Here is a 25,339-nt window from a genome sequence, read left to right as displayed (position 1 = left end):
TAAGGATTGCCAAGGAGACCAATACTTGGTATATAGAAGTTTTTTAGTATTAAAACTGCTAAAATCACCTCCAAGTAGTAAGCTCAACAGAAAGCAAGCTGTGACAACAGTGTTTATCCTGAAAAAGACAACAGTCACTTTACATATGTCTACAGTGGATAACGTTTAAAAAAAGAGAGAGAGACAGAGCCACGTGAGAAAATGTGAACAATGCTCTTTCAAGAGAGCAAAAATCAAAGACTCCAACATGGGCTATCCAAGGAATTTACTCCATTGCTGGAGCTTCAAGTTTTCACAATTCAATTCAGCAGGATATTTCAACTGTTATGAAGCAACGACTACAAAGTGTTTCCTATTCTTTCTTTTTCTGAATGGGTTTTTAAGCTTTGAGTTTTCAGTCCTTGTACTACTGTTAAACTAGTCATTGTGTATAGTGGTGAGGTGTGCGTCTGTCAAAAATTGACAACTTATTTGTCTATTAGTTAATATATTGCCTGGGCTTCCCTGGTGGCTCAGAGGGTAAAGCATCTGCCTGTGATACGAAAGACCCAGGTTTGATCCCTGGGTAGGGAAGATCCCCTGGAGAAGGAAATGGCAACCTACTCCAGTACTCTTGCCTGGAAAATCCCATGCACAGAGGACCCTGGTGGGCTACAGTCCATGGGGTCGCAAAGAGTCGGACATGACTGTGCGACTACGCTTACTTAATATATTGCCAAATCGAAAGAAGTCATATGCAGACACAATAAAGCAAACTATCATCTAGGAGGAGGAACAAAATGGTGGAGGAGTAGGTGGACATGGAGTATATCCCTCTCCATGGATACGTCAGGAATACACCTTCAGACACAGAAGTACATGCAGAACACCAGGTAAGAGGGGACAGGAGTACCTGACTAGTGGAAAGGAATATAGAACCACCCAAAACTCAGTAGGACAAAGGAACTAGGGGAAAAAACAGGAGTGTTCAGAGGACTGGACCTGCCCTTGGCAGGTGGGCAAACTGAAGCAAGGGTACGATCCCCACATCGGGGCAATTGTCTGAGTCAGAGGAGAAACATTTAAGGCTCAGAGTGAAACAGCTGATCTGTGGCAGCCTAAATGTTATGAGAATCAGACAGTCCTTGCCACAGCCATACACAGTCTGGACAGGGACGCAGGTCCCATGGAAGGTACAGCAGCTGGGAGCTGGAGTTTAGAGACTATGGAGCAATCCCAGTGTGAGGGCTGCTGTTGACTGTGGAGAGAGGAATTTAGGAGATGTGAAGGAGGAGACTGTGATGGGAAATGCCTGTAGAGGAAAGCCAGGAAGCCATGGAGGCAAGGTGATCCCACTGAGTCACACATAGTGGGTGGAGCCATCACCATAGCCTCTCTCCCCACATGCCAGCATCGGCACCTGAATGATAAAAAGGCTGGCCCATCAAACACCTGATGCGCTGCACTACAGAGTAGGACCCCACCCAGGGTGCCCCTTTAAGTGCCTGAAATGCCGATCTACGGGTAGGACCCCAGCCAAGGGGGCCCCTCTATGTGCCTGACGCGCTGAACAACAGAGAAGGATCCCAGGCAAGGGAGCCCTCTATGTGCCTGAACGGGCGGAGCTATGGGGAAAAACTGGCCAAAGAGGCCTTCTGATTGCCAGCTACAAGAGGCTCGAAAAAAGACTGATAGGGCCATAACTCCTGTGGTGGAGGCAGTCCATGTCCTTGCACACTTGGTGCTGCCCAAGATCCCCACAAGCCAAGCAGCTGTGCCACCTTCACGCTCAACTCTCACTGGGGCAGAGCTGCTACAGGCAAAAAAAGTCTTGCATCTATGCACACAGGGTTGCTTCAGTTGTGTCCAGCTCTTTGCGAACCTGTAGACTGTGGCCTGCCAGGCTTCTGTCAGGGGGGTTCTCCAGGCGAGAATACCGGAGCATATTGGCCAGTACTGGTTGCCATACCCTTCTAGAGCACTATATTTCCTGCTGCCCTGGCTGCCAACTCCCCTGAGTACCTGGTGCTGCCAGAACTCTTGCAACCTAAACAGCTGTACCACCCCCGACATCTGGCCCTCACAGAGGCAAATCCAAGTCCTCCAGGGCAGCCCCAGGAGCAAACCCCAGTGAACAACCCACATGCAGAGATGGAAATAAAACCACAGTTGAAACCCAGGGGCAGTGTGGCTAAGGAAGAAGACTGCAAAACCTAACCACTAGTTATACAAGCTGCAGATTAAATCCACACGATCAACGAGGCAGACTCTGTGTCTACAGAATACATAAAAGGACATTCAGAGCTCCCACAAAAGGAAACACACTGGTTCTGATAGCTGTGGATATTGGAGAGAAGAACACACAGGAGTAGGACCAGATTAGAATCTGAGTTGCCCCCACAGCAGGTCCAGAGATCAGCAGTTTTGGAGGGCATAAAAGGGAGGTGAGGTGGACTGCGACCTCCAGCAAAGGAAAGGACTCTGACAGCAGTGGCTCAAGAAAAACATTTCTTATTCTTATGGTTTGACTTGTCCTGTAGATTCCCTTGGATTTTTTTTCTTTTCTTTTTTGCCCCTCTGTTGTAGTTGTCAATTTTTTGGCACTATGAAATCTAATTAAGTTTTTGAATTTTTTTTTCCTCCTCAGACACATTTTTTGTTGTTGTTATAAACCTCTGCCTCTACATTGGGCTTCTGCAGTTCTGGGGAGTTTTCCTTTTTATTTTCTTTTTTAATTTTAATTTTTTAAACCTATTATTATTTTTTATACATTTATTCCTTTGTTTGCTTTTCATACTGTTCCTTTCCCCTTCCAGATAATCTTTAACATATATAAATCTTCTTCATCTACCTGTATTTAACTTTTCATATCTATTCTTTCTTTTCTTTCCTGTCAAACATTTGTTAGCTTTATTTTCATAGCTTTATTCCCCAACTTGCATCTTCCTTTAGTTTCATTTTCCAGTTTCTGTTTTAGTTAGTTTTGTTTTTAACTGGTAGATATAACTCTTGATTTCCTTTGTTCACTGGGTCAATCTATTCTACTTTATTTTTGTTGGACTGTTTTGATTTTGCTTATGGGTGTAATGCATATGTGTATATTCAGTTATACTTCTTATTGTTGTTATAAACCTCTGACTCTGTGTTAGGATTTTGCAGTTCTGTTTTCCTTTTTCCTTTCTTCTTCCTTTATGTCTTTCTTTTTTTTCTTTGCTCTTTTTTATAATTTTAATTTTTTAAACCTATTATTTTTTTCTCTACATTTATTTCTTTGTTTGCCTTTCCTACTGTTCTTTACCCCTTACAGTTAATCTTTAATGTATATAAATCTTCTTCATCTACCTGTATTTAACTTTGCATATCTATTCTTTCTTTCCTTTCCTCTCAATATATGTGTTAGTTTTCTTTTCATTGCAATAAAGCATATTTGGCACCTTGCTTTAGTTTTGTTTTCCAGTTTGTGCTTTAGTTTTGTTCTTAACAGGTAAATATAATTTTTGATTTCCTTTGTTCACCGGGTCAATCACTGTACTTTATTTTTGTTGGATTGTTTTGACTTTGCTTATGGGTGTATATGTATATTGCATCATTTAAATTATTATTTGCCTGATTTTGTAACTGCTATTTGTCTGGGGTTCATCTTTGGTTTCTCGTTTTGGGGTATTTGTTTTTAATCTTACTTAATGCCATAACAAACCACTTGTGGAGTCTTCCTTCCTGACCAGGGATCAAGCCCTGAGCCTTTGGAGTGGGAACACTAACTCCAAGACCCTAGACTACCAGAGAACTAACCCTAGGAAGTACCAAATAATGAGAACTCACACAAAGCAAACCACTTGAGTACAAGACCTGGTATCACCCAACCATCAGTAACACCCTGTACAGGATGCCTCACCTAAACAACAAACAAAAAAATACAAACCCAATCACCAGCAGACAGGAAGGATCACCACCTCACTCACCCTTGCCCATCAGAGGAAAAATAAACAAATGAAGGAACAAAAACTCATCACAAATCTCAGCCTATAGGAAGCTCACACAACCACTGCACCAAACATAGGAGGCCATAAATCAAAAGGAAGAAAGAAGTCAACCTTTTACCCTGGGAAAAGACCACAAACACAGTAAGTTAAAAAAAAATTATGAAGACTGGCTGAATGTATACAAAAACAAGATACATATATATGCTGTCTACAAGAAACCCACTTCAGACCTAAAGACACATATAGACGGAAAGCGAGAGGATGGAAAAATATACTCCATGCAAATGGAAATCAGAAGAAAACTGGAGTAGCAATCTTCATATCAGACAAAACAGACCTTAAAATAAAGATGATTACAAGAAATAAGGACACTACATTGATTGATCAAGGGATCAATCCAAGAGGAAGACATAAAAATTGTAAATATCTATGCACCCAACATAGGAGCACCTCAATACATGAGACAAACACTAAAAGACATAAAAGGAGAAATTGACAGTAACACAGTAATAATAGGAGACTTGAACACTCCACTCCCACCAATGGACATTTCATCAAAACTGAAAATTAAAAAGAAACACAAGTCTTAAATGATACATTAGATGAGATGGATCTCATTGATATCTTCAGGACATTCCATCCAAATGCAGAAGAATACACCTTCTTCTCAAGTGCACATGGAACATTCTCCAGGACGGACCACATCTTGGGTCACAAATCAAACCTCAGTTAATTTAAGAAAACTGAAACCATATCAAGCATCTTCTCTGACCACAACGCTATGAGACTAGCTATCAATTACAAGAAAAAAACTGTAAGAAAAACAAACACATGGAGATTAAATAACATGTTTCTAAATAACCAACAGGTTACTGAAGAAGTCAAAAGGGAAATCAAAAAACTTCTAGAAACAAATGACAATCTAAACATGACAACTCTAAAACCTGACGGGATGCAGCAAAAGCAGTCCTAAGAGGGACGTTTATAGCAATACAACTCTACCTCAAGAGACAAGAAAAATATCAAATAGACAACCTAACTTTACACCTAAACTGGAAAAAGAAGAACAAAAAAACCCCAAAATTAGTAGAAGGAAAGAAATAATAAAGGTCCACGCAGAAATAAATGAAAAAGAAATGAAAGAAATAACAGTAAAGATTAATAAAATGAAAAGCTGGTTCTTTGAGAAGATAAAGAAAATTCACAAACCATGAGCCAGACTCAATAAGGAAAAAAAAGAGAGAAGAATCAAGTGAACAAAATTAGAAAAACAAAGGAAAGGTTACAACAGCAAATGCTCTTGCACTGTTGGTGGGAATGTAAATGGATACAGCCACTATGGAAGACAGTATGGAGATTCTTTAAAAAACTACGAATAAAATCACCATATGACCCAGCAATCCCACTCCTAGGTACATACCCTGAGGAAACCAAAACTGAAAAGACACACGTATCCCACTGTTCATTGCAGCACTGTTTACAGTACCTAGAACATGGAAGCAACCTAGATGTCCATTGACAGATGAAAGGATAAAGAAGTTGTGGTACAGTTTCAAAGTGTTTTATGAGTGCTAGGAGTCAGATAGTTAACTTGAAAAGATGTCTTTGAAGAAACAAATTTTAATCAGTTATGAAGAGGAAGAAGGCCAAGAGGATACTAGAAAATAAAATACAAATGGGAAGCATGCCAGAGCACATGATTGACGGTTCAAACAAGCCATAGGGAGAAAAGCAAGTAGCACATCTGAGAAAAATAGGTCTAGATGGGAGAAAAAATTAAAATAATAAAACTGAAACAACACAACAAACAATTGGTAGAAAGTCTTAACCGCCTAAAAGCAGTGTGGAATTGGCATGGAAACAAAATCATAGTCTTCACTGAGAAGTATTTAGATAAAATCAACTTTTCAGTGTGACTGTTCCCATAAATACACAAAACAATGAGGAACAAATGGAAAAAACGAAAAGAGAGTTTAAAAGCTGGTGCATAATAATCTAAATTAGGCTCTCCAAGACGAAAGAAAAGTATTTTATAGAGTAAGTTGGAGAGTATGTAGCCACTTTCCTAAAGTGATACACGCTAAATATAAAACAGTTTACAATTAAGCTGACAAGTAAATAGAAAACTCACAGTAGTGATTTTTCCTTTTCTCTTGACTGGAAGAAATGGGCATGCTCTCACTTGGAGATCTTTAATGGCAGCAGTCATTGTATCATTTTCAAAGTCACCTAGCCAATATATTTCACACTGTGTTGTAATGACTAAGGCAGGAGCATCATTTCTTGTCATATCAGCGACAAACACAATTTCAGGATTTTTAATAGTGATGTTCATTTCCCACTTTTCTGATTGCTGTTTAGGTACTAAAATAAAAACACAGATAATGTCTTAAAACAGCTATAAATCTTTCTTATATTATGAAAAATTATTTATAGGACAATGATATCTCTATTTGAAGTAAAAGCAAAATAGAAATACTTAGATCCCAAAAGAATTTACTGAAAGTCTCCTAGTATAAGATTTAAAGAACTCATAGCCATTAGAATATTTTAAAATGTGAGGGGAAATCTCTACTATTTAATGGCAGAGCTAAAAATAAACTAGTTTCTAACTCTTAGCTTGACACTCTTTCTACTACACTACAAGGAATGAAATATATAAAAGATAATAGAAAATTATAAATGTAACAAGAATAAAAGAACTTTAGGGACTTCTCTGTGGGGTCCAGTAGGTAAGACTCTGCACTTTCCCTGCAGGGAGCATGAGTTCAATCCCTGATTGAGTGGCCTGGCCAGAAAGCAAACACAAGTATATAAATAAAAGACAAGTTTAAGTTACAATACTATCTTTAATTACGAAAAGGAGTCATTGTTTCATTATTGTCTCCTTCCAAGAAAATCTTTCAAATTATTGTCTTCAAAGAAGTACAATTACTTATCTTAACATGGGTCTCATAATTTTTGAACCCAGTATTTACTTATGACTTGAAAAATACAGAAACTGTCTATCTTATCAGAAAACACATTTAAATTTTCCTCTTACCTCTGAAAAATAAGGATTTCTAACTTATTGATCCTGTTATCCTCATCATCTAGAAGGATAATCAAGCTAAGTGTTATTATAGCACTTCAGTAACAGATATGGAATATTTTAGCCAATAACTAACCTTCTTCTTTAGCAGACCATGTTTGAACATTGGTTTCTACAGCAGTGCCTGTAGTGTAGGCCTCAAGAAAGACATTTGCAACTGTCAGCAGAAATTCCACACTTGCACAAATATACATTTCTTGAAGGACTATATCAGCCACCCAACCATCTCGGATCGTCCTATACCTTACATCCATCATGTCCTTTTTGTCAAACCCAACTGTCAGTCCTATCATTCTGAAAAACACAATCACAATTTCTATGAGTGTCCTGCACCTAATCAAACACACCAATAAAACTCAAAGGTCTCTCATTGCTTTCACCGACAGCAAGCCAATGTTCTGAAGTCATTTCTCTTAGTAGGATAAGAGAAATAATAAATTTACAGACTTCAGGAGCACAATTGTTTCATAATATAGGAAGTATATCCTTAAGAAATTATCAGAATTTTGAATCTCAGCATATTTTTTCTACAAATTTTCATATATTACCCATTACAATTGTATGGATTCATAATTCAGATAATAGATATTAATTTAAAACCAATTTAATTACACTGATTATTTCTATTTAACCATTTTTTTCTATTCAACCATTCAACAAGAACAGCACATAAACAGAGCATTTAAAATGTTGACTGAGAACTATGGAATCAACTCCATTAAAGCTTTGAAGATATCAGATTATACCCAGAAAATGCATATGCAACTTTGAGAGTAAGTTCTATAAAATACACCAACCATTGCTCAATAAAAATTTAAAACACTATTACCTAGGAGTTGCCTTCTTGATATGAGGCCTTTTGTCATCTAAAATACAGTTTTTTAATGAGAAGGAAGAAAGTATTGAGTCATCTGTATACATTTTTAAAGTGCTTATAATATTCTCCAACTTAAATTCAGCAAGTTTCAGAGAAGGATCACGAATATCTGTAAAGGAAGTCTGAGGAAAAAGAAATCAGTACAAATGTTTTACATTTGTATGTAAATATGTATACATTTGTATACATATACATTTATATACATTTGTATGTAAATATGTAAATATTTGTATGTTTTACACAAACATACAAATTTAAAACATATTTTACGATATGAAATACCACATTCTCTATTTCCAAGAGCTCATAATGAAAAGCATATATTAACTTTAAAATATCACTTTTCATATCAAAGGCTATATGTAAGAAAACTCATTTTAAAAGGCAAATCGTTAATGTGAAAAGTGCAACAATTTTTCTCAAAGGAACAGATACAACAAAACACAGGAAACAGCAAAAATATAGTTTTTCTTCTTCAACTTACCTGTTTAGGACCTGGACTATACAGTACCATGGTGAGATAATCGGTTCTGAAACTCATATTTAGTGTTGTCTTAACTTGAGAAGCATGTGAATGTACTTCTACCACAGCAGCTGTCACTACAGTTGTTCCTTGGAAAAATTAGTTAGTGGATAAAAGAAAAAGGTCAGGAATGGTAGAACTCATTAAAATGGAATTAAAAGTAGATTTACCATAATTATTAAATAAATGGGTATAGTACAATATTTTTCCAAAAATTCAAAAAGATTTAAAAATTCAGATGTTGAACTCACTTAACTCCAGGGTTGGCATTCTTTACATAATAATCTGGGAGTCTAAACTCCTGGTTTACTTTTAATAAACTCTTGGTTTAATTTTTGTAAAATGAGAATAAAAGAACTAACCCCTGGGTCTGTTTTGGCAATTCAGGGAAATAGCATGTGTAAAATGCATACCAGAGTACCTGGCATATGTGTTTTGTATTTACATTTTACTTCAAAAAAAACTAAAACCAAACAAGATGCTTTAGATGACATTTTAAAAATGTTCCACTAACCAAAAGGATCCAAAATTCAGTCTTTTCTATATTTCATATTTTGGGGCAAGGTATTATATACACATGGTACATTTTAAATGGATTCTGTAGACCTATTAATCCTTCTCTTGGCTGTATTGCTCTGTCAATGATTTCTGGTTGAATAGGAATGTGACTGTGGACATTCTTGCTTTGTTCCTACTTTAGGTGGAAAACTTTCCATTTCACCTTTAAATATACCTTTTCGATATTTCTACTTTTTATCACAAATAGGTGACTTATTAAATGCTTTTTCTGCATCTATTCAGGTGATATAATTTTTTTCTCCTTTTTCTATTAATTTGGTGTTACCTTAATTGATTTTTGAGGGTTAAATGAACTCTGCATTTCAGGATAAGTCTAAGTCAAGATGACACATCCTACATGCTTATTGCTGGATTTAGTATGATATGCTGTTAAGAATTTTTATTCCTGTGTTCATTAGGGATATTAGGTGCAATATTCTTCCCTCAAAGTTGTTTTTTATTTTTTATTTGGGTTTTTGGTATCAGGCTAATGCTTGCTTTATAAAACGACTAAGGAAGTGTTCCCTCCTCCTGTATTTTCCAAAAGGTTTGTTTAACACTGGTATCTTACTTAAATGTTTAACAAAATTCACCACTGAAATTCAATTCTTTTAACAGATGCAGAACTATTCATCTTATTTCTATTTCATCCTATGTCAGTTTTGGTAACTTTTTCAAAAAATTTGTACATTTCATGTAAGCTGTAGAGTTTATTATCACAAAATTATTTATACATAATAATTTCTACACAGTAGAAAGTAAAAATGACTTTCTCAGCATTACTGACTACATAGAAAACCCTAAAAAGTCTCCAACAAATTACCAGAATTAAGAAATCAATTTAGCATTTATACGAAGATATAGGGTTACTATGCAAATATCAATTGTATCAGTAACAACTGAGAAATATACTTTTAAAAATATTTGCAGTAGCATCAAAAAACATACTTAGGAAGAAGTTCAACACAATTATGCAAGACTGCTACACTGAAAAATCTCAGTACTGAGACTGAAAAATCTCAGTATTTTAAATGAAGAGACTAATGTGTGCTCAATCACTCAGTAATGCCCGACTCTTTCTGACTCTCTGGATTGTAGCCTGCCAGGCTTTTCTTTGTCCATGGAATTTCCCAGGCAAGAATAACTGGAATGGGTTGCCATTTCCTTCTCTAGGGGATCTTTTAGACAGGGATCAAATCCACATCTCCTACACTGCAGGTGGATTCTTTACCTGCTAGGCATCATGGAAGCCCCAATAGCTTATTATTTTACTTCCTCTGTTGCTGCAACACAACACATGCATCTCTCAAGGAAAAAAAAAAAATTATCTCTTCACGCATTCTAAAAATGGCTCAAAATCATGCAAAACAGTTCACTTCACTTCTGCACCAGAATGTACTGTATATATATTTCTCCCTTCTTTGGAACAGAAAACATGTCTTCCTCTCCCATATTACTTAATGTGGCATAGTTAACACCTCATTCTACATGTTATATAGAATTTATGTCACTTTTCTTAAGACATCTGTCCTTTTTTCTTAAAGCATTCTAAATTCCTTTTAATGAAAACTAAGTACTTTCTAGCCCAGTAACAGATAATCTGGGGATTCCTTTTTAATGCTTTCTGTATTTGAATCCCATGTTTTCCCTTTTCCTGGATTCCTTATTTGCTTTGCTAGAATATATTTTCAAACTACCAGTATACCTCAGAGACTGCAAGATTGGTTCCAGACTACTGCAATAAAATGAATACCACAACAAAGCAAGTCACACAAACTGGTTTTCCAGTGCATATAAAATGTTATGTTTATACTATATTATAGTCTGTCATAACACAATAGCATTATGTTTTTAAAATATATATACCTTAATTAAAAACTAAGTTTGTTAGAAAAATGGAACCCAGATAGACTTTCTTGATTCAGGGTTGCCACAAACCTTAAATTTGTAAAAACTGCAATGTCTGAGAAACACAATAAAAATGAAGTGCAATAAAATGAGCTGTACCTGAATGGGTATAAAGAAAGTAAACTTTGAGTCACTGGAAATCTAAAAATTGTTTTCACATTTGGATGATGGTTGGACCATATATAGAATTCTAACTTCAAAATTATTTTCCTTAGAAATATATTTTCCAATATTACCCCACTGTCTTTTATCCTCCATCAATCCTACCCCATCCAGTTTCATTCATGATGAATCTGATTCCAGTCACTTTTTTTTCTAAGCCCTAACAGGCAGCCTGGTATTCTTCAATATTACTTCTGTTGCTCTGACATTTCACAAAAATGTGTTTGCATGGAAGTATTCAATCAGCTTGAAACTGGGTAGATTCTTTATATCCAAGAATTTGTTTCAATATTTACTTAGTTCTATAGAGTTCTCTTCTAGGGAACTCTTTCTTATCTTAGGAAGACAGAAGGTAGTGATGGTAGGATTCAGTTCTTATACTCCTAGAATTCTGTTTTTATGAATTAGTTTTCTGTTCACATTCTCTTTTTTTTCTTCAATTATTTTGTCTCATTCAAGAAACACTATTCTGTTTATCCTGCCTGCTTTTATGCTTGAGTTCTTATGATTTTCTTTATATCTGACCATTAATATTTAACTATAAAGTACTGGGTTGGTTATTCTAGCTAGTAAGAATGATGATTTCTATAATGTTATAAATAAATGTAAGGTTGTTTCTTTGCTGGGATTCTGACTGGAAAAGCTGTGCAATATGATTTCAGTTTGAGGTAGGGAGACTTGAGGTTCCCCCAAAATGCCAGAATGAGGAGAATTTATTTTAGTGAAGCAAAATCATCTAGTAGTTCTAATTAATCCAATTTCTTTATGTGCTGGTATTGAACTTAAACCCTAGTTAGGTTTCTACATAATAAATTAAATCCAACATTGGATGCAGCCTTCTACTGAGTTATGATTCCTTCTGCTCTATTTTATCCATGTATCTTCTAAATATTTGCTGGAGTCCATCACTAATGGTCATCCTCTTTTGAGACTGCTAATATTTTGATACTTCTAATATTAATATGAAATATTCCACTGGAACATATGCTTCACTAGGAACAAGGGAGAAGAGAAAGGATGAGGAGAAAATTTGAAAACTGAAAAATAGGAACTTACAGGGGAGTTAGGATAACCAAGAAAAAAACACATACTAAGGAATTTTGTCACAAGAATTAGAAATTTGATTCAAAGAAAAAAAAACAACAGAATGACTAATAACAGATAAATGAGAACTACTTGAGTAAGATTAGCTAAATAGAAAAGGTTTATAAATTTTACTTTACCCAAACCTACAGTTAGGGAGAATGAAAGGAAGGAGAGAAGGAAAGGAGGAGGGGGCTAATTTAAGGTTAAGACGTACCTGCCGCATGGTGTGACGCAGTAGTAGCACCACTAGTAACACTGGACTGATCCTTTGTTACCTCATGTGAAGCACTATCACCTTCATACCATATGTTGCCATATAATGTTTTAAAAATGGTCGTTATATCTTCTTGACTAAGAATGAACTGTTAAAAAAATAAGATTTGACCATTTCAACATTACTACCTCATGTAGTGAAAAAGTTTTATACAAGGAAAACTGTTTCATTTCAAACCCCTGCAAAACCAACTTTTAACACATTAGATACTTCTATTAACTGAAGGTTTCATTTTCTAAATGACCATGTATTCTTTAGTACCCTGTGAAATACAGAACTAAATTAAATGCCAGTATCAATACCAGAAGCTATGAATGATAAACTTTGTTATGAATGCAGCAATTAGCCTACTAGTTTTAAGCCTTTAAAATGAACTTTTATCTTTAAGTATCCATGTAGCTACTCTATATTTTTTTTGGTTAGTAAGCCCCTCAATTGACAAATATGGAATAATAAAAAATAATAAATTCAGAACACTTCCTAACACCATACACAAAAACAAGTTCAAAATGGATTAAAGACTTAAACATAAGCCCAGAAACTATAAAGCTCCTAGAGGAAAACACAGGCAGTACACACTTCAGCATACGTAACAGCAAGATTCTCTTTGTCCCACCTCCTACAGTAATGGAAATAAAACAAAAATAAACAAATGGGACTTAAATAAGCTTAAAGGCTTTTGTACAGTAAAGGAAACAATAATCAAGATTAAAAGATAACCCTCAAAATGGGAGAAAATAATTGCAAACAAAACTGACAAAGGATTAATCTCCAGAATATACAAGCAGCTCACACAGGTCAACATGAGGAAAACAAAAAACCCAATAAAAAAAATGGGTAGACGAACTAAATGGACATTTCTCCATAGAAGACATTCAAATGGCTAATAATCATATGGAAAGATGCTCAACACCACTCATTATTAGAGATATGCAAGTCAAAACTACAATGAGGTATCACCTCACACCGGTCAGAATGGCCCTCATCAAAAAAATCTACAAACAATAAATGTTTGACAGGGTGTGGAGCAAAGGGAACCCTCTTGCACTGCTGGTGGGAATGTAAATTGATACAGCCACTATGGAGAACACTATGGAGACTCCTTAAAAAACTAGGAATACAACTATCTCATAACCCAACAATCCCACTATTGGGCATACACCCTGAGAAAACCGTAACTGAAAGAGACACATATATCCCATGTTTTCTGCAGCACTATTTACCATAGCTAGGACATGGAAGCAACCTAGATATCCATCAACAAGATAAATGGATATAGAAGTTGTGGTACATATACACAAAGGAATATTACTCAGCCACATTTGAGTTAGTCCTAATTAGGTGGATGAACCAAGAGCCTGTTATTCAGAGTGAAGTAAGTCAGAAAGAGAAAAACAAATATCACATATTAATGCATATATATGGAATCTATAAAGATGGTGCTGATGATCCTATATGGAGGGCAGCAACTGAGATGCAGAGATAGAGAACAGACTTGTGGCCACAGTAGGGGAAGAAGAGGGTGTGATGAACTGAGAGAGTAGCATGGAAACATAAGAATTACCAGATGTAAAACAGCCGGTGGAAATTTGCTGTATGATGCAGGGAGCTCAGATAAGATGCTCTGTGACAACTAGAGGGAAGTCCAAAAGGAGGGGACAGATGTATACCTATGGCTGATTCATGTTGATGTATGGCAGAGACTAATACAATACTGTAAAGCAATTATCCTGCAATTAAAATTTTTAAAAATACATTTAAAAAATTGAAAATATTTTACAACATGTTTTACATGAATTATTTTACCTGAACCTCACAAAAGTTCTAGATACAAAGAGTATAATCTTGATATTATAAGAAGATGAGACTTAAATGATTAAGTATCATGCTTAAGTACACTTAAAGCAACACACTAACTCAAAACTCTATGCTTTGCAAATTCAACATTAAACCACTAGCATAAGACCTGTCTTGAAAGCTGTGACGGTTAATTTTATGTCAACTTGACTGGGTCATAGTACATAGAGATTGAGTCAAATATTATTCTAGATGTTATATATACATATGGTATTGTAGACCATCTACAAATGCTCAGCTCCCTTCTCGGGGGGCAGATTCACTAGAATGAAATTGAGTCGTCCCCTATCAAGACACCCCAAGTAGCAGCTGTTGCAGGATATCACATATTTAACTTCTCCTGGATCTCAACTTCAGAGTCAGGGACAGGTTAAAATTGAGTCTTCAGGAAATCAGTCTAATGCATCCAGATCAAGAGTATACAGACACACACACACACCATAGCCTTGATTAGATGGACCTTTGTTGGCAAAGTAATATCTCTGCTTGCCAGGAGCCAGCATATTGTATATTGAGTGCATATTGCATATTGAGTGCAGCACTTTCCACAGCATCATCTTTCAGGATCTGGAATAGCTCAACTGGAATTCTATCACTGCGGGGAGCCAGCGTGAGGAGCTCCACCCATGACAAAGGTCATGAGGAAGGAGGCTCGGCATACGCAAAGGCGGGATCGAGCCTCAGGAGTCCCCCTGGAAATTCTCAAGCATCTACCCCCAAAACCAGAGTCTGCCTACTTTCTGCTTTGTGCTTTCACCTACACCTCTGACTTTACGGGGGGCTGTCCCCCACTACCTCTCTCTGAAAAAAGAGTTAGCTTACAGCTCCAGTTGATAATTCCTGGGTGTGACAGTGTTTCAACCTACAAACTCCTTTGGAAATCCTCTAGCTGGCCTGAATAGGTTTTTCCGGCACATGTGATTGCTCAGAGCCTCCCAACTGTGAGAGGCAGGAGATGTTCTAAACTGTCTAAACACAGATTCCTTTGAGTAGTTAAAAGATTGATTAGAAATTGTATTGGTGAAGGGATTTTCACTTGTTGGGCCAATGTTTGCTGCTAAGTCTCCATATCCCTTACCTGCTGTGTCCCTGGCAGTGTATTGATTAATATAATTGGTGTAAGTAGTAGCTTTAATGTTTGTAACCTGGGACCCTTGAGTTAATTCTTTTTCTTGTTATAGCCCACCACACCTTTACTCTGTAGAAATGCAACTTTATCTAATGCTTTTGGAGGGTGGCTCCTGACCAGTCACCTTTAGAGAAAAATAAGTTTTCTGAAGAAAGGGTCTTAAAATGTTAACAGGCCTCCAGGCCAGAAGATGATGCAAATCACCTAAGCTTTTGCATATGATAAGTTTGCAGGAATAAAGCCTGGCTTGCTGCATGACTCTACCCCTTCCCCCATTATCTTCTATGCATAACTTAAGGTATAAAAACTACTTTGGAAAATAAAGTGCGGGCCTTGTTCACTGAAACTTGGTCTCCCCATGTTGTTCTTTCTCTCACCTTCTGGCTGAATTATTCAGCCTCTTTTCTTCACTGAATTTTCTTACTGAGCTATCCTTATTCTATTACTCTTTATATCCTTAATTAACTGAGCTATCCTTATTCTATTACTCTTTATATCCTTAATTAACGTTTAATTAAGCAGTTGTTTCCTGATCCTCGCGGACGCCGTCCCCGCTTCAAATTCCCTGGATCCACGGGGCTGGACCCCGGCACCTGCTTTTTAATATGCTACCTAGGTTGGTCATAACTTTCCTTCCAAGGAGTAAGCATCTTTTAATTTCATGGCTGCAATCACCATCTGCAGTGATTTTCAAGCCCCCCAAAATAAAGTCTGACACTGAGATTTGTAAAGTAATATCAACTGATTTATGTCTAAGTTACTGACTCATTTGCCACTTCATCTTCAACATCTCCATTCTTCTAGGACCTCTGCTAGGTTACCTCATATATTCCCATGGCTTCAAATACTATCTGTAATTTGATGATTTCCAAGTCATTTCTAGCCTTAGACTGCTCCACTAAGATCTTTATTAAAATATCTGACTGATTACTTATAATACCATGTCTAATATTGTTTCCTTCATGACATTTACCATAATTTTTAACTATTTTAATTATGTGCCTGTCTATCTCACCTCTGGATCACCACCATCCCCTGCATTATACTGGTAAGCTCCATGGAGCCACCAACAATGTCACAATTCCTTTGTAATCAGATTTCCAATATCCAGCACAGGGTCTAACACATAGCAGGCACTCAAATATTTGTTGAATAAGTGATCAACATTCAGAGAGAACAAGATGGTGGAGGAACAGGTGCACGTAGAGTGCATCTCTCTCCATGGATACATCAGGAATACACCTTTAGACACAGAAGTGCACGCAGTACACCAGCTGAGAGCGGACAGGAGTACGTGACCTGTGGAACACAATATACAGAACCATGCAAAACTCAGTAGGAGGAAAGAACTAGGGGGAAACATAAAAGTTTACTAGGACTGGACCTGCCCTCGGCAGGTGGGGAAATTGAAGCAGGGGACCGATCCCCACATCAGGGTAACTGTCTGAGTCAGAGGAGAAACATTTAAGGCTGAGAGTGAAACAACTGATCTGTGGCTGAATGAGAAAAAGACAGTCCTTGCTGCAGCTGTTGACTGTGGAGAGACCCCCCTCCCTTCCCTGAGGGAAGGTGATGGAGGAGATTGTGGTGGGAAATGCCTGTGGAAGAAAGCCAGGCAACCATGGAAGCAAGGCAATACTGCGGAATCACATGTAGCAGGTGGAACCATCACCATAGCCTCTCTCTCCCCACAAGGCCAGCATCAGCAGCTGATCAATAGAGGCGGCCCATCAAATGCCTGAACCACAGAACGGAAGAGTAGGACCCCACCCAGGGTATCCTTTAAGTGACTGATGCCACAAACTACAGAATAGGACCCCATCCAGGGAGGCCCCATTCTATGTGTTTGATGCCCCAAATGACAGAGAAGGACTTCAGGCAAGGGAGTCCTCTAAGCACCTGAATGGGCAGAGCTACAGACAAAGACTGGCCAAAGACACCTTCTGATAGCCAGCTATCAGAGGCTCAAAAAAAAGACTCTGATAGGACCACAGCCCCAACAGCTGAAGCAGTCTGTGTCCCTGCACACTTGATGCCACCAGGGTCCCCGCGACCCGAGCAACTGCGCCATCTACACACTCAACTCTCATTGGCTCAGAGCTGCCACAGGCAAAAAAAAAATCTTGCGCCTACGCACACGGGGTCGCTTTGTGTACTGCTTGTGTCCAATACGGGTTGGCAAATACTGGTTGCCATACCCTTCTAGAGCACTGTATTTCCTGCTGCACTTGCCACCAATCCCGAGTACCTGGTGCTGGCAGAACCCCTGCAAACTAAGCATCTGCACCACCTCTGCACCTGACCCTCATAGGGGCAGATCCAAATCCTTTAAGGCAGCCTCAGGAGTAAACCCCAGTGAACGACCCACAGGCAGAGGTGGAAATAAAACCACAATTGAAACCCAGGGGCAGTGCAGCTAAGGAAGAACACCCAAAACTTTCCCGTCAGCTATACAAGCTGCAGATTAAACCCACACAATCAACTAGGCAGACTCTGTGTATATGGAATATATAAAAGGACATTGAGAGCTCCCACACACACACACAAATGCAATAGTTCTGATAGCTGTGGACACTGGAGGCAAGAACACACAGGAGGAGGACCAGATTAGAATCGGAGCAGCCCCCACAGCAGGTCCAGGGACCAGCACAGTGGTGGAGGGCATCCTAGGGAGGTGAGGTAGACTGTGACTCCCAGTGAGGGAAAGGATCCTGACAGCAGGTACTCAAGAAAAACATTTATTATTCTTATGTTTTGACTTATTCTGTAGTTTCCTTTGGATTTTTTTTCTTTCTTCCTTCCACCCCTCTGTTGTAGTTGTCAATTTTATTGGCACTATGAAATCTAATTAAACTCTTGAGATTTTTTCCTTCCAATCACATTTTTATTGTTGTTATAAACCTCTGCCTCTCCCTTGGGCTTCTGCAGTCCCGTGGAGCTTTTTTTTTTTTGCTTTTGCTTTCCTCCTTTTTTTGTTCTTTTCTCTTTTACTAAATTTTTAATTTTTTAAACCTAGCATTATTTTTTCTACATTTATTCCATTGCTTTTCCTACTGTTCTTTTCCCCTTGCAGTTAATCTTTAATGTATATAAATCTTTGTTGTCTACTTCTATTTAGCTTTGCATATCTATTCTTTCTTTCCATTCCTTTCAACACATTTGTTAATTTTGTTTTTATCGCTTTATTCCCCAACTTGCGCCTTGCTTTAGTTTTGTTTTCAGTTTGTGCTTTAGTTAGTTTTGTCCTTAACTGATAGATATAATTTTTGGTTTCCTTGTTCAACAGGTCAATTTATTGTACATTATTTTTGTTGGACTGTTTTGATTTTGCTTATGGGTATATATGTATATGTCTATATTCCATTATTTTAATTATTATTTGCCTGATTTTGTAACTGCCATTTGTCTGGGATTCATCTTTGGTTTCTCTTTTTAGGGTATCTGGTTTAATCTCACCCAATAACAAACCATTTGTGGAATCTTCGTTCCTGACCAGAGATCAAGCCCTGAGTTTTTGGAGTGGGAGCACTGGTTTGAACCCTGGACTACCAGAGAACTAACCCTAAGGAATATCAAATACTGAGAACTCTCACAAAGGAAACCAATTAAATACAAGACCTGGCATCACTCAACCACCAGTAGCACCCTGTGCAGAATGCCTCATTCAAACAACAAACATCACAAAAATACAAACCCAATCGTCAACAGACAGGATGATGACTTCACTCACCGTGCCCATCAGAGGAAAAACAAAAAACACAGCATAAATTTCACCCTATATGAAGCTTATACAAACCACTGCACCAACCTTAGAGGGCAGAAACCAAAAGGGAGAAAGAATTCGACCTTGAAGCCTGAGAAAAGGAGACTTCAAACACAAGAAGTTTCAAAAAAATAATGAAAAGGCAGAGAAATACTACAAAAATAAAGGAACAAACTAGAAACACGGAAGTCCAAATAAATGAAGAGGAAATAGGCAAACTACCTGAAAAACATAATCAAAATGTTGAAAACAGAATGGAGAAAATGCAAGAACCAATTAACAAAGACCTAGAAGAATTAGAAGAATTAAAGAATAAACAGAGACAACACAATTACTGAAATTAAAAATACTCTACAAGGAAACAATAGCAGACTATCTGGAGAACAAATAAGTAAATTGGAAGATAAAATGGTGGAAATAACTTCTGAAGAGCAGAATAAAGGAAAAAGAATGAAAAGAACTGAGGATAGCCTCAAAGACCTCTGGGACTGTATCAAACGTACCAACATTCAAATCACAGGGGTCCCAGAGGAGGAAGAGAAAAAGAAAGGGTATGAGAAAATTTCTGATGAGATTATAGTTGAAAATTTCCCCAACATGGAAAAGGAAATGGTCAATCAGGTCCAAGAGGCACAAAGAGTCCCATATAGGATAAACCAAAGGAGAAATACACCAAGAAACATACTAATCAAACTAACAAAGATTAAACACAAAGAAAAATATTAAAAGCAGCAAGAGAAAAGCAACAAGTAACATACAAGGGAAACCCCATACGTTTAACAGCTGATTTTGCAGCAGAAACTCTTCAGGCCAGAAGGGGATGGCAGGACATATTTAAAGTAAAGAAAGGGAAAAATTCTACAAGCAAAATTATTCTACCCGGCAAGGATCTCATTCAAAATTCATAGAGAAATAAAAAGCTTTTCAGACAAGCAAAAGTTAAGAGAATTCAGTACCACCAAACCAGCTTTACAATAAATGTGAAAGGGACTTATATAGTTAAGAAATACAAGAAAAGAAAAGATCTACAAAATCAACGCCAAACACTTAAGAAAATGGCAATAGGAATATATATATCGAGAAGGAGAGTTATGACCAACCTAGATAGTATATTTAAAAGCAGAGACATAACTTTGTCAACAAAGGTCCGTCTAGTCAAAGCTATGGTTTTTCCCATGGTTGTGTATGGATGTGAGAGTTGGATGGTGAAGAAAACTAAGCGCTAAAGAATTGATGCTTTTGAACTGTGGTGTTGGAGAAGACTCTTGAGAGTCCCTTGGACTGCAAGGAGATCCAACCAGTCTATCCTAAAGGAGATCAGTCCTGGGTGTTCTTTGGAAAGACTGATGTTGAAGCTGAAACTCCAATACTTTGGCCATCTCATGCGAAGAGCTGACTCACTGGAAAAGACTCTAATGCTGGGAAGGATTAAGGGCAGGAACAGAAGGGGATGACAGAGGATGAGATGGCTGGATGGCATCACCGACTTGATGGACATGAGTTTGGGTAGACGACAGGAGTTAATGATGGACAGGGAGGCCTGGCATGCTGTGATTCACGGGGTTGCAAAGAGTCAGAGACGACTGAGCGACTGAACTGAACTGAACTTTAAATGTAAATGGATTAAGTGCTCCAACTGAAAGACACAGACTGGCTGAATGGAAACAAAAACAAAACCCACATATATGCTGTCTACAAGAAACCCACTTCAGACCTAAAGACACATACAGATGGAAAGTGAGATGATGGAAAAATACACTCCATGCAAATGAGAAGCAAAAGAAAGGCTGGAGTAGCAATCCTCATATCAGACAAAATAGACCTTAAAGAAGATTACAAGAGATAAGGAAGGACACTACATAATGATCAAGGGATCAATCCAAGAGGAAGACATAACAACTGTAAATATCTATGCACCAACATAGGAGCACCTCAATACATAAGATAAACACTGCTGCTGCTGCTGCTAAGTCGCTTCAGTCGTGTCCGACTCTGTGCGACCCCATAGACAGCAGCCCAAGAGGCTCCCCCATCCCTGGGATTCACCAGGCAAGAACACTGGAGTGGGTTGCCATTTTCTCCTCCTATGCATGAAAGTGAAAAGTGAAAGGGAAGTCACTCAGTCATGCCCGACTCTTAGCGACCCCATGAACTGTAGCCTACCAGGCTCCTCCATTCATGGGATTTTCCAGGCAAGAGTACTGGAGTGGGGTGCCACTGCCTTCTCCAAGACAAACACTAACAGACATAAAAGGAGAAATTGACAGTAACACAATAATAGTAGGAGATTTGAACATCCCACTCCCACCAATGGACAGATCATCAAAACAGAAAATTAACAAGGAAACACAAGTCTTAAATGATACATTAGATGAGATGGATCTGATTGATATCTTCAGGACATTCCATCCAAATGCAGAAGAATACATCTTCTTCTCAAGTGCACATGGAACATTCTCCAAGACAGACCACATCTTGGGTCACAAATCAAACCTCAGTTAATTTAAGAAAACTGAAACCGTATCAAGCATGTTCTCCAACCACAACGCTTTGAGACCAGATACCAATTACAAGAAAAAAAATGTAAGAAAAAGAAACACATGGAGATTAAACAACACGTTTCTAAATAACCAATAGGTTACTGAAGAAATCAAAAGGGAAATTAAAAAATTTCTAGAAACAAATGACAAAGAAAACACGACAACTCAAAAGCTATGGTATGCAGCAAAAGCTGTTCTAAGAGGGAAGTTTATAGCAATACAATCCCACCCCAAGAAACAAGAAAAACATCGAACAGACAACCTAACTTTACACCTAAAACAACTGGAAGTCCTAGCTACAGCGATCAGAGAAGAAAAATAAATAAAAGGAATCCAGATCGGAAGGGAACAACTAAAGCTCTCACTGTTTTCAGATGACATAAAAAACCCAAAAGACAGTATCAGAAAATTACTAGAGCTAATCAGTGAATTTAGCAAAGTCAAAGGCTACAAAATCAATACACAGAAATTACTTTATTTCTATATACTAATGATGAAAAATCAGAAAGAGAAATTAAGGAATCAATCCCATTCACCATTGCAACAAAATCAAATTAAATATCTAGAAATAAACTTAGCTAAGGAGACAAAAGAAGTTTACACAAAAATTACAGGACACTAATGAAACAAATCAAAGACAACATAAACAGATGGAGAGATATTCAATGTTCCTGGGTAGGAAGAATCAACATTGAGAAAATGACTATACTACCAAATGCAATCTATAGATTCAAGGTGATCCCTATCAAATTACCAATGACTTTTCCACAGAACTAGAACAAAAAATTTCACAGTTCATATGGAAACACAAAAGACCGCAAATAGCCAAACCAGTCTTGAGAAAGAAGAATGGAGCTGGAGGAATCAACTTCCTGACTTCAGATTATACTACAAAGCTGCATTCATCAAGACAGTATAGCACTGGCACAAAAACAGAAACGTAGACCAATGGAACAACATAGAAAGCCCAGAGATAAACCCAGGCACCTGTGGGTACCTTATTTTTGACAAACGAGGCAAGAATATAAAAGGGGGCAAAGACAGACTCTTCAATCAATGGTGCTGGGAAAACTGAATAGCTACATGTAAAATAATGAAATTAGAACACTTCCTAACAACATACACAAAGATAAACTCAAAATGGATTAAAGACCTAAATGTAAGACCAGAAATTATAAAACTTTTAGAGCAAAACATAGAACACTCAATGACATAAATCAAAGAAAGATCCTCTATGATCCACCCACTAGAGTAATGGAAATAAAAACAAAAGTAAACAAGTGGGACCTGATTAAACTTAAAAGCTTTTGCACAGCAAAGGAAACTATAAGCAAAGTAAAAGACAACCCTCAGAATGGGAGAAAATAAAAGCAAATGAAACAACTGACAAAGGATTAACTTCCAAAGTATATAAGCAGCTCATACAACTCAATACCAGAAATACAAACAACCCAATCAAAAAGAGGCAGAAAGACCTAAACAAACTTTTCTCCAAGGAAGACATACAGACAGCTAACAAACACATGAAAAGGTGCTGAACATTGCACATATTAGAGAAATGCAAATCAAAACTACATGAAGTATTACCTCACATGGGTCAGAACAGCCATCATCAAAAATCTACAAACAATAAATGCTGAAGAGGTTTGGAGAAAAGGGAACAGTCTTGCACTGTAAATGAAAACAGTCACTATGGAAGACGGTATGGAGATTCCTTAAAAACTAGGAATAAAATCACCATCTGACTCAGGAATCCCATTCCTAGGCACATACCCCGAGGAAAGCAAAATTGAAAAAGACACATGTATTCCACTGCTCACTACAGCACTATTTACAATAGCTAGAACATGGAAGCAACCTAGATGTCCATCCACAGATGAACGGATAAAGAAGTTGTGGTACATATACACAATACAATATTACTCAGCCATAAAAAAGAACACATTTGAGTCAGTTCTAATGAGGTGGAGGAACCTAGAACCTATTATACAGAGTGAAGTAAGTCAGAAAGAGAAAGATAAATATCATATTCTAACACACATATGGAATGTAGAAAAATAATACTGAAGAATTTATTTTCCAAAGCAAACCATTCAATATCATGGTAATCCAGGTCTATGCCCCGACCAGGAATGCTGAAGAAGCTGAAGTTGAACAGTTCTATGAAGACCTACAGGACCTTCTAGACTAACACCTAAAAAAGATTTCCTTTTCATTATAGAGGACTGGAATGGAAAAGCAGGAAGTCAAGAAACACTTGGAGTAACAGGCAAATTTGGCCTTGGAGTACAGAATGAAGCAGGGCAAAGGCTAACAGAGTTTTGCCAAGAGAACACACTGGTCATAGCAAACACCCTCTTCCAACAACACAAGAGAAGACTCTACACACGGACATCACCAGATGGCCAACTCTGAAATCAGACTGATTATATTCTTTGCAGCCAAGATGGAGAAGCTCTATACAGTCAGCAAAAACAAGACTGGGAGCTGACTATGGCTCAGATCATGAACTCCTTATTGCCAAATTCAGACTTAAATTGAAGAAAGTGGGGGAAACCACTAGACCATTCAGCTTTGACCTAAATCAAATCCCTTATCATTATACAGTGGAAGTGAGAAATAGATATAAGGGACTAGATCTGATAGACAGAGTGCCTGATGAACTAAAGACATAGGTTCGTGACACTGTACAGAAGACAGGGAGCAAAACCATCCCCAACAAAAAGAAATGCAAAAAAAGAAAAATGGCTGTCTGAAGAGGCCTTACAAACAACTGTGAAAAGAAGAGAAGCAAAAAGCAAAGGAGAAAAGGAAAGATTTGAATGCAGAGTTCCAAAGAATAGCAAGGAGAGATAAGAAAGCCTTCCTCAGTGATCAATGAAAAGAAATAGAGGAAAACAATAGAATGGGAAAGACTAGAGATCTCTTCAAAAAAATTGGAGATACCAAGGGAACATTTCATGCAAAGAAGGGCTCAAAAAAGTACAGAAATGGTACAGACCAGACAGAAGCAAAAGATATTAAGAAGAGGTAGCAAGAATACACACAAGAACTGTACAAAAAAGATCTTCACGACCAAGATAATCACAATTGTGTGATCACTCACCTAGAGCCAGACACCCAGGAATGTGAAGGCAAGTGGGCCTTAGGAAGCATCACTATTAACAAAGCTAGTCGAGGTGATGGAATTCCAGTTGAGCTATTTCAAAGCCTGAAAGATGATGCTGTGAAAGTGCTGCACTCAATATGCCAGCAAATTTGGAAAACTCAGCAGTGGCCACAGGACTGGAAAAGGTCAGTTTTCATTCCAGTCCCAAAGAAAGGCAATGCCAAAGAATGCTCAAACTACTACACAATTGCACTCATCTCACATGCTAGTAAAATAATGCTCAAAATTCTCCAAGCCAGGCTTCAGCAATATGTGAACTGTGAAATTCCAGATGTTCAAGCTGGTTTTAGAAAAGGCAGAGAAACCAGAGATCAAATTGCCAACATCCACTGGATCATCAAAAAAGCAAGAGAGTTCCAGAAAAACATCTACTGCTTTATTGACTATGCCAGAGCCTTTGACTGTATGGATCACAATAAACTGTGGAAAATTCTGAAAGA

At 37.6% G+C, this 25,339-nt stretch overlaps 1 protein-coding gene across 1 annotated transcript in view; it reads right to left on the bottom strand.

Annotated features, from left to right (window-relative positions):
* Positions 1-25,339, bottom strand: part of LOC104996790 (vacuolar protein sorting-associated protein 13A-like) — a 207,917-nt gene that overhangs the window by 101,853 nt on the left and 80,725 nt on the right. Inside the window, exons 21-25 of the mRNA XM_010851154.1 lie at positions 12,382-12,529; positions 8,415-8,542; positions 7,883-8,052; positions 7,130-7,347; positions 6,094-6,326 (exon numbers count right to left, since the gene is read on the bottom strand). Coding sequence (XP_010849456.1) covers positions 6,094-6,326; positions 7,130-7,347; positions 7,883-8,052; positions 8,415-8,542; positions 12,382-12,529 — 897 coding nt within the window. The remainder of the gene's footprint in view (positions 1-6,093; positions 6,327-7,129; positions 7,348-7,882; positions 8,053-8,414; positions 8,543-12,381; positions 12,530-25,339) is intronic.

The sequence above is a fragment of the Bison bison genome, unplaced genomic scaffold (genome assembly GCF_000754665.1).
Source record: "Bison bison bison isolate TAMUID 2011002044 unplaced genomic scaffold, Bison_UMD1.0 scf7180017864298, whole genome shotgun sequence".
Classification (NCBI taxonomy): domain Eukaryota; kingdom Metazoa; phylum Chordata; class Mammalia; order Artiodactyla; family Bovidae; genus Bison; species Bison bison.
Note: the sequence above shows the minus strand (reverse complement) of the source record. Positions and strands in the feature narration are given on the sequence as shown.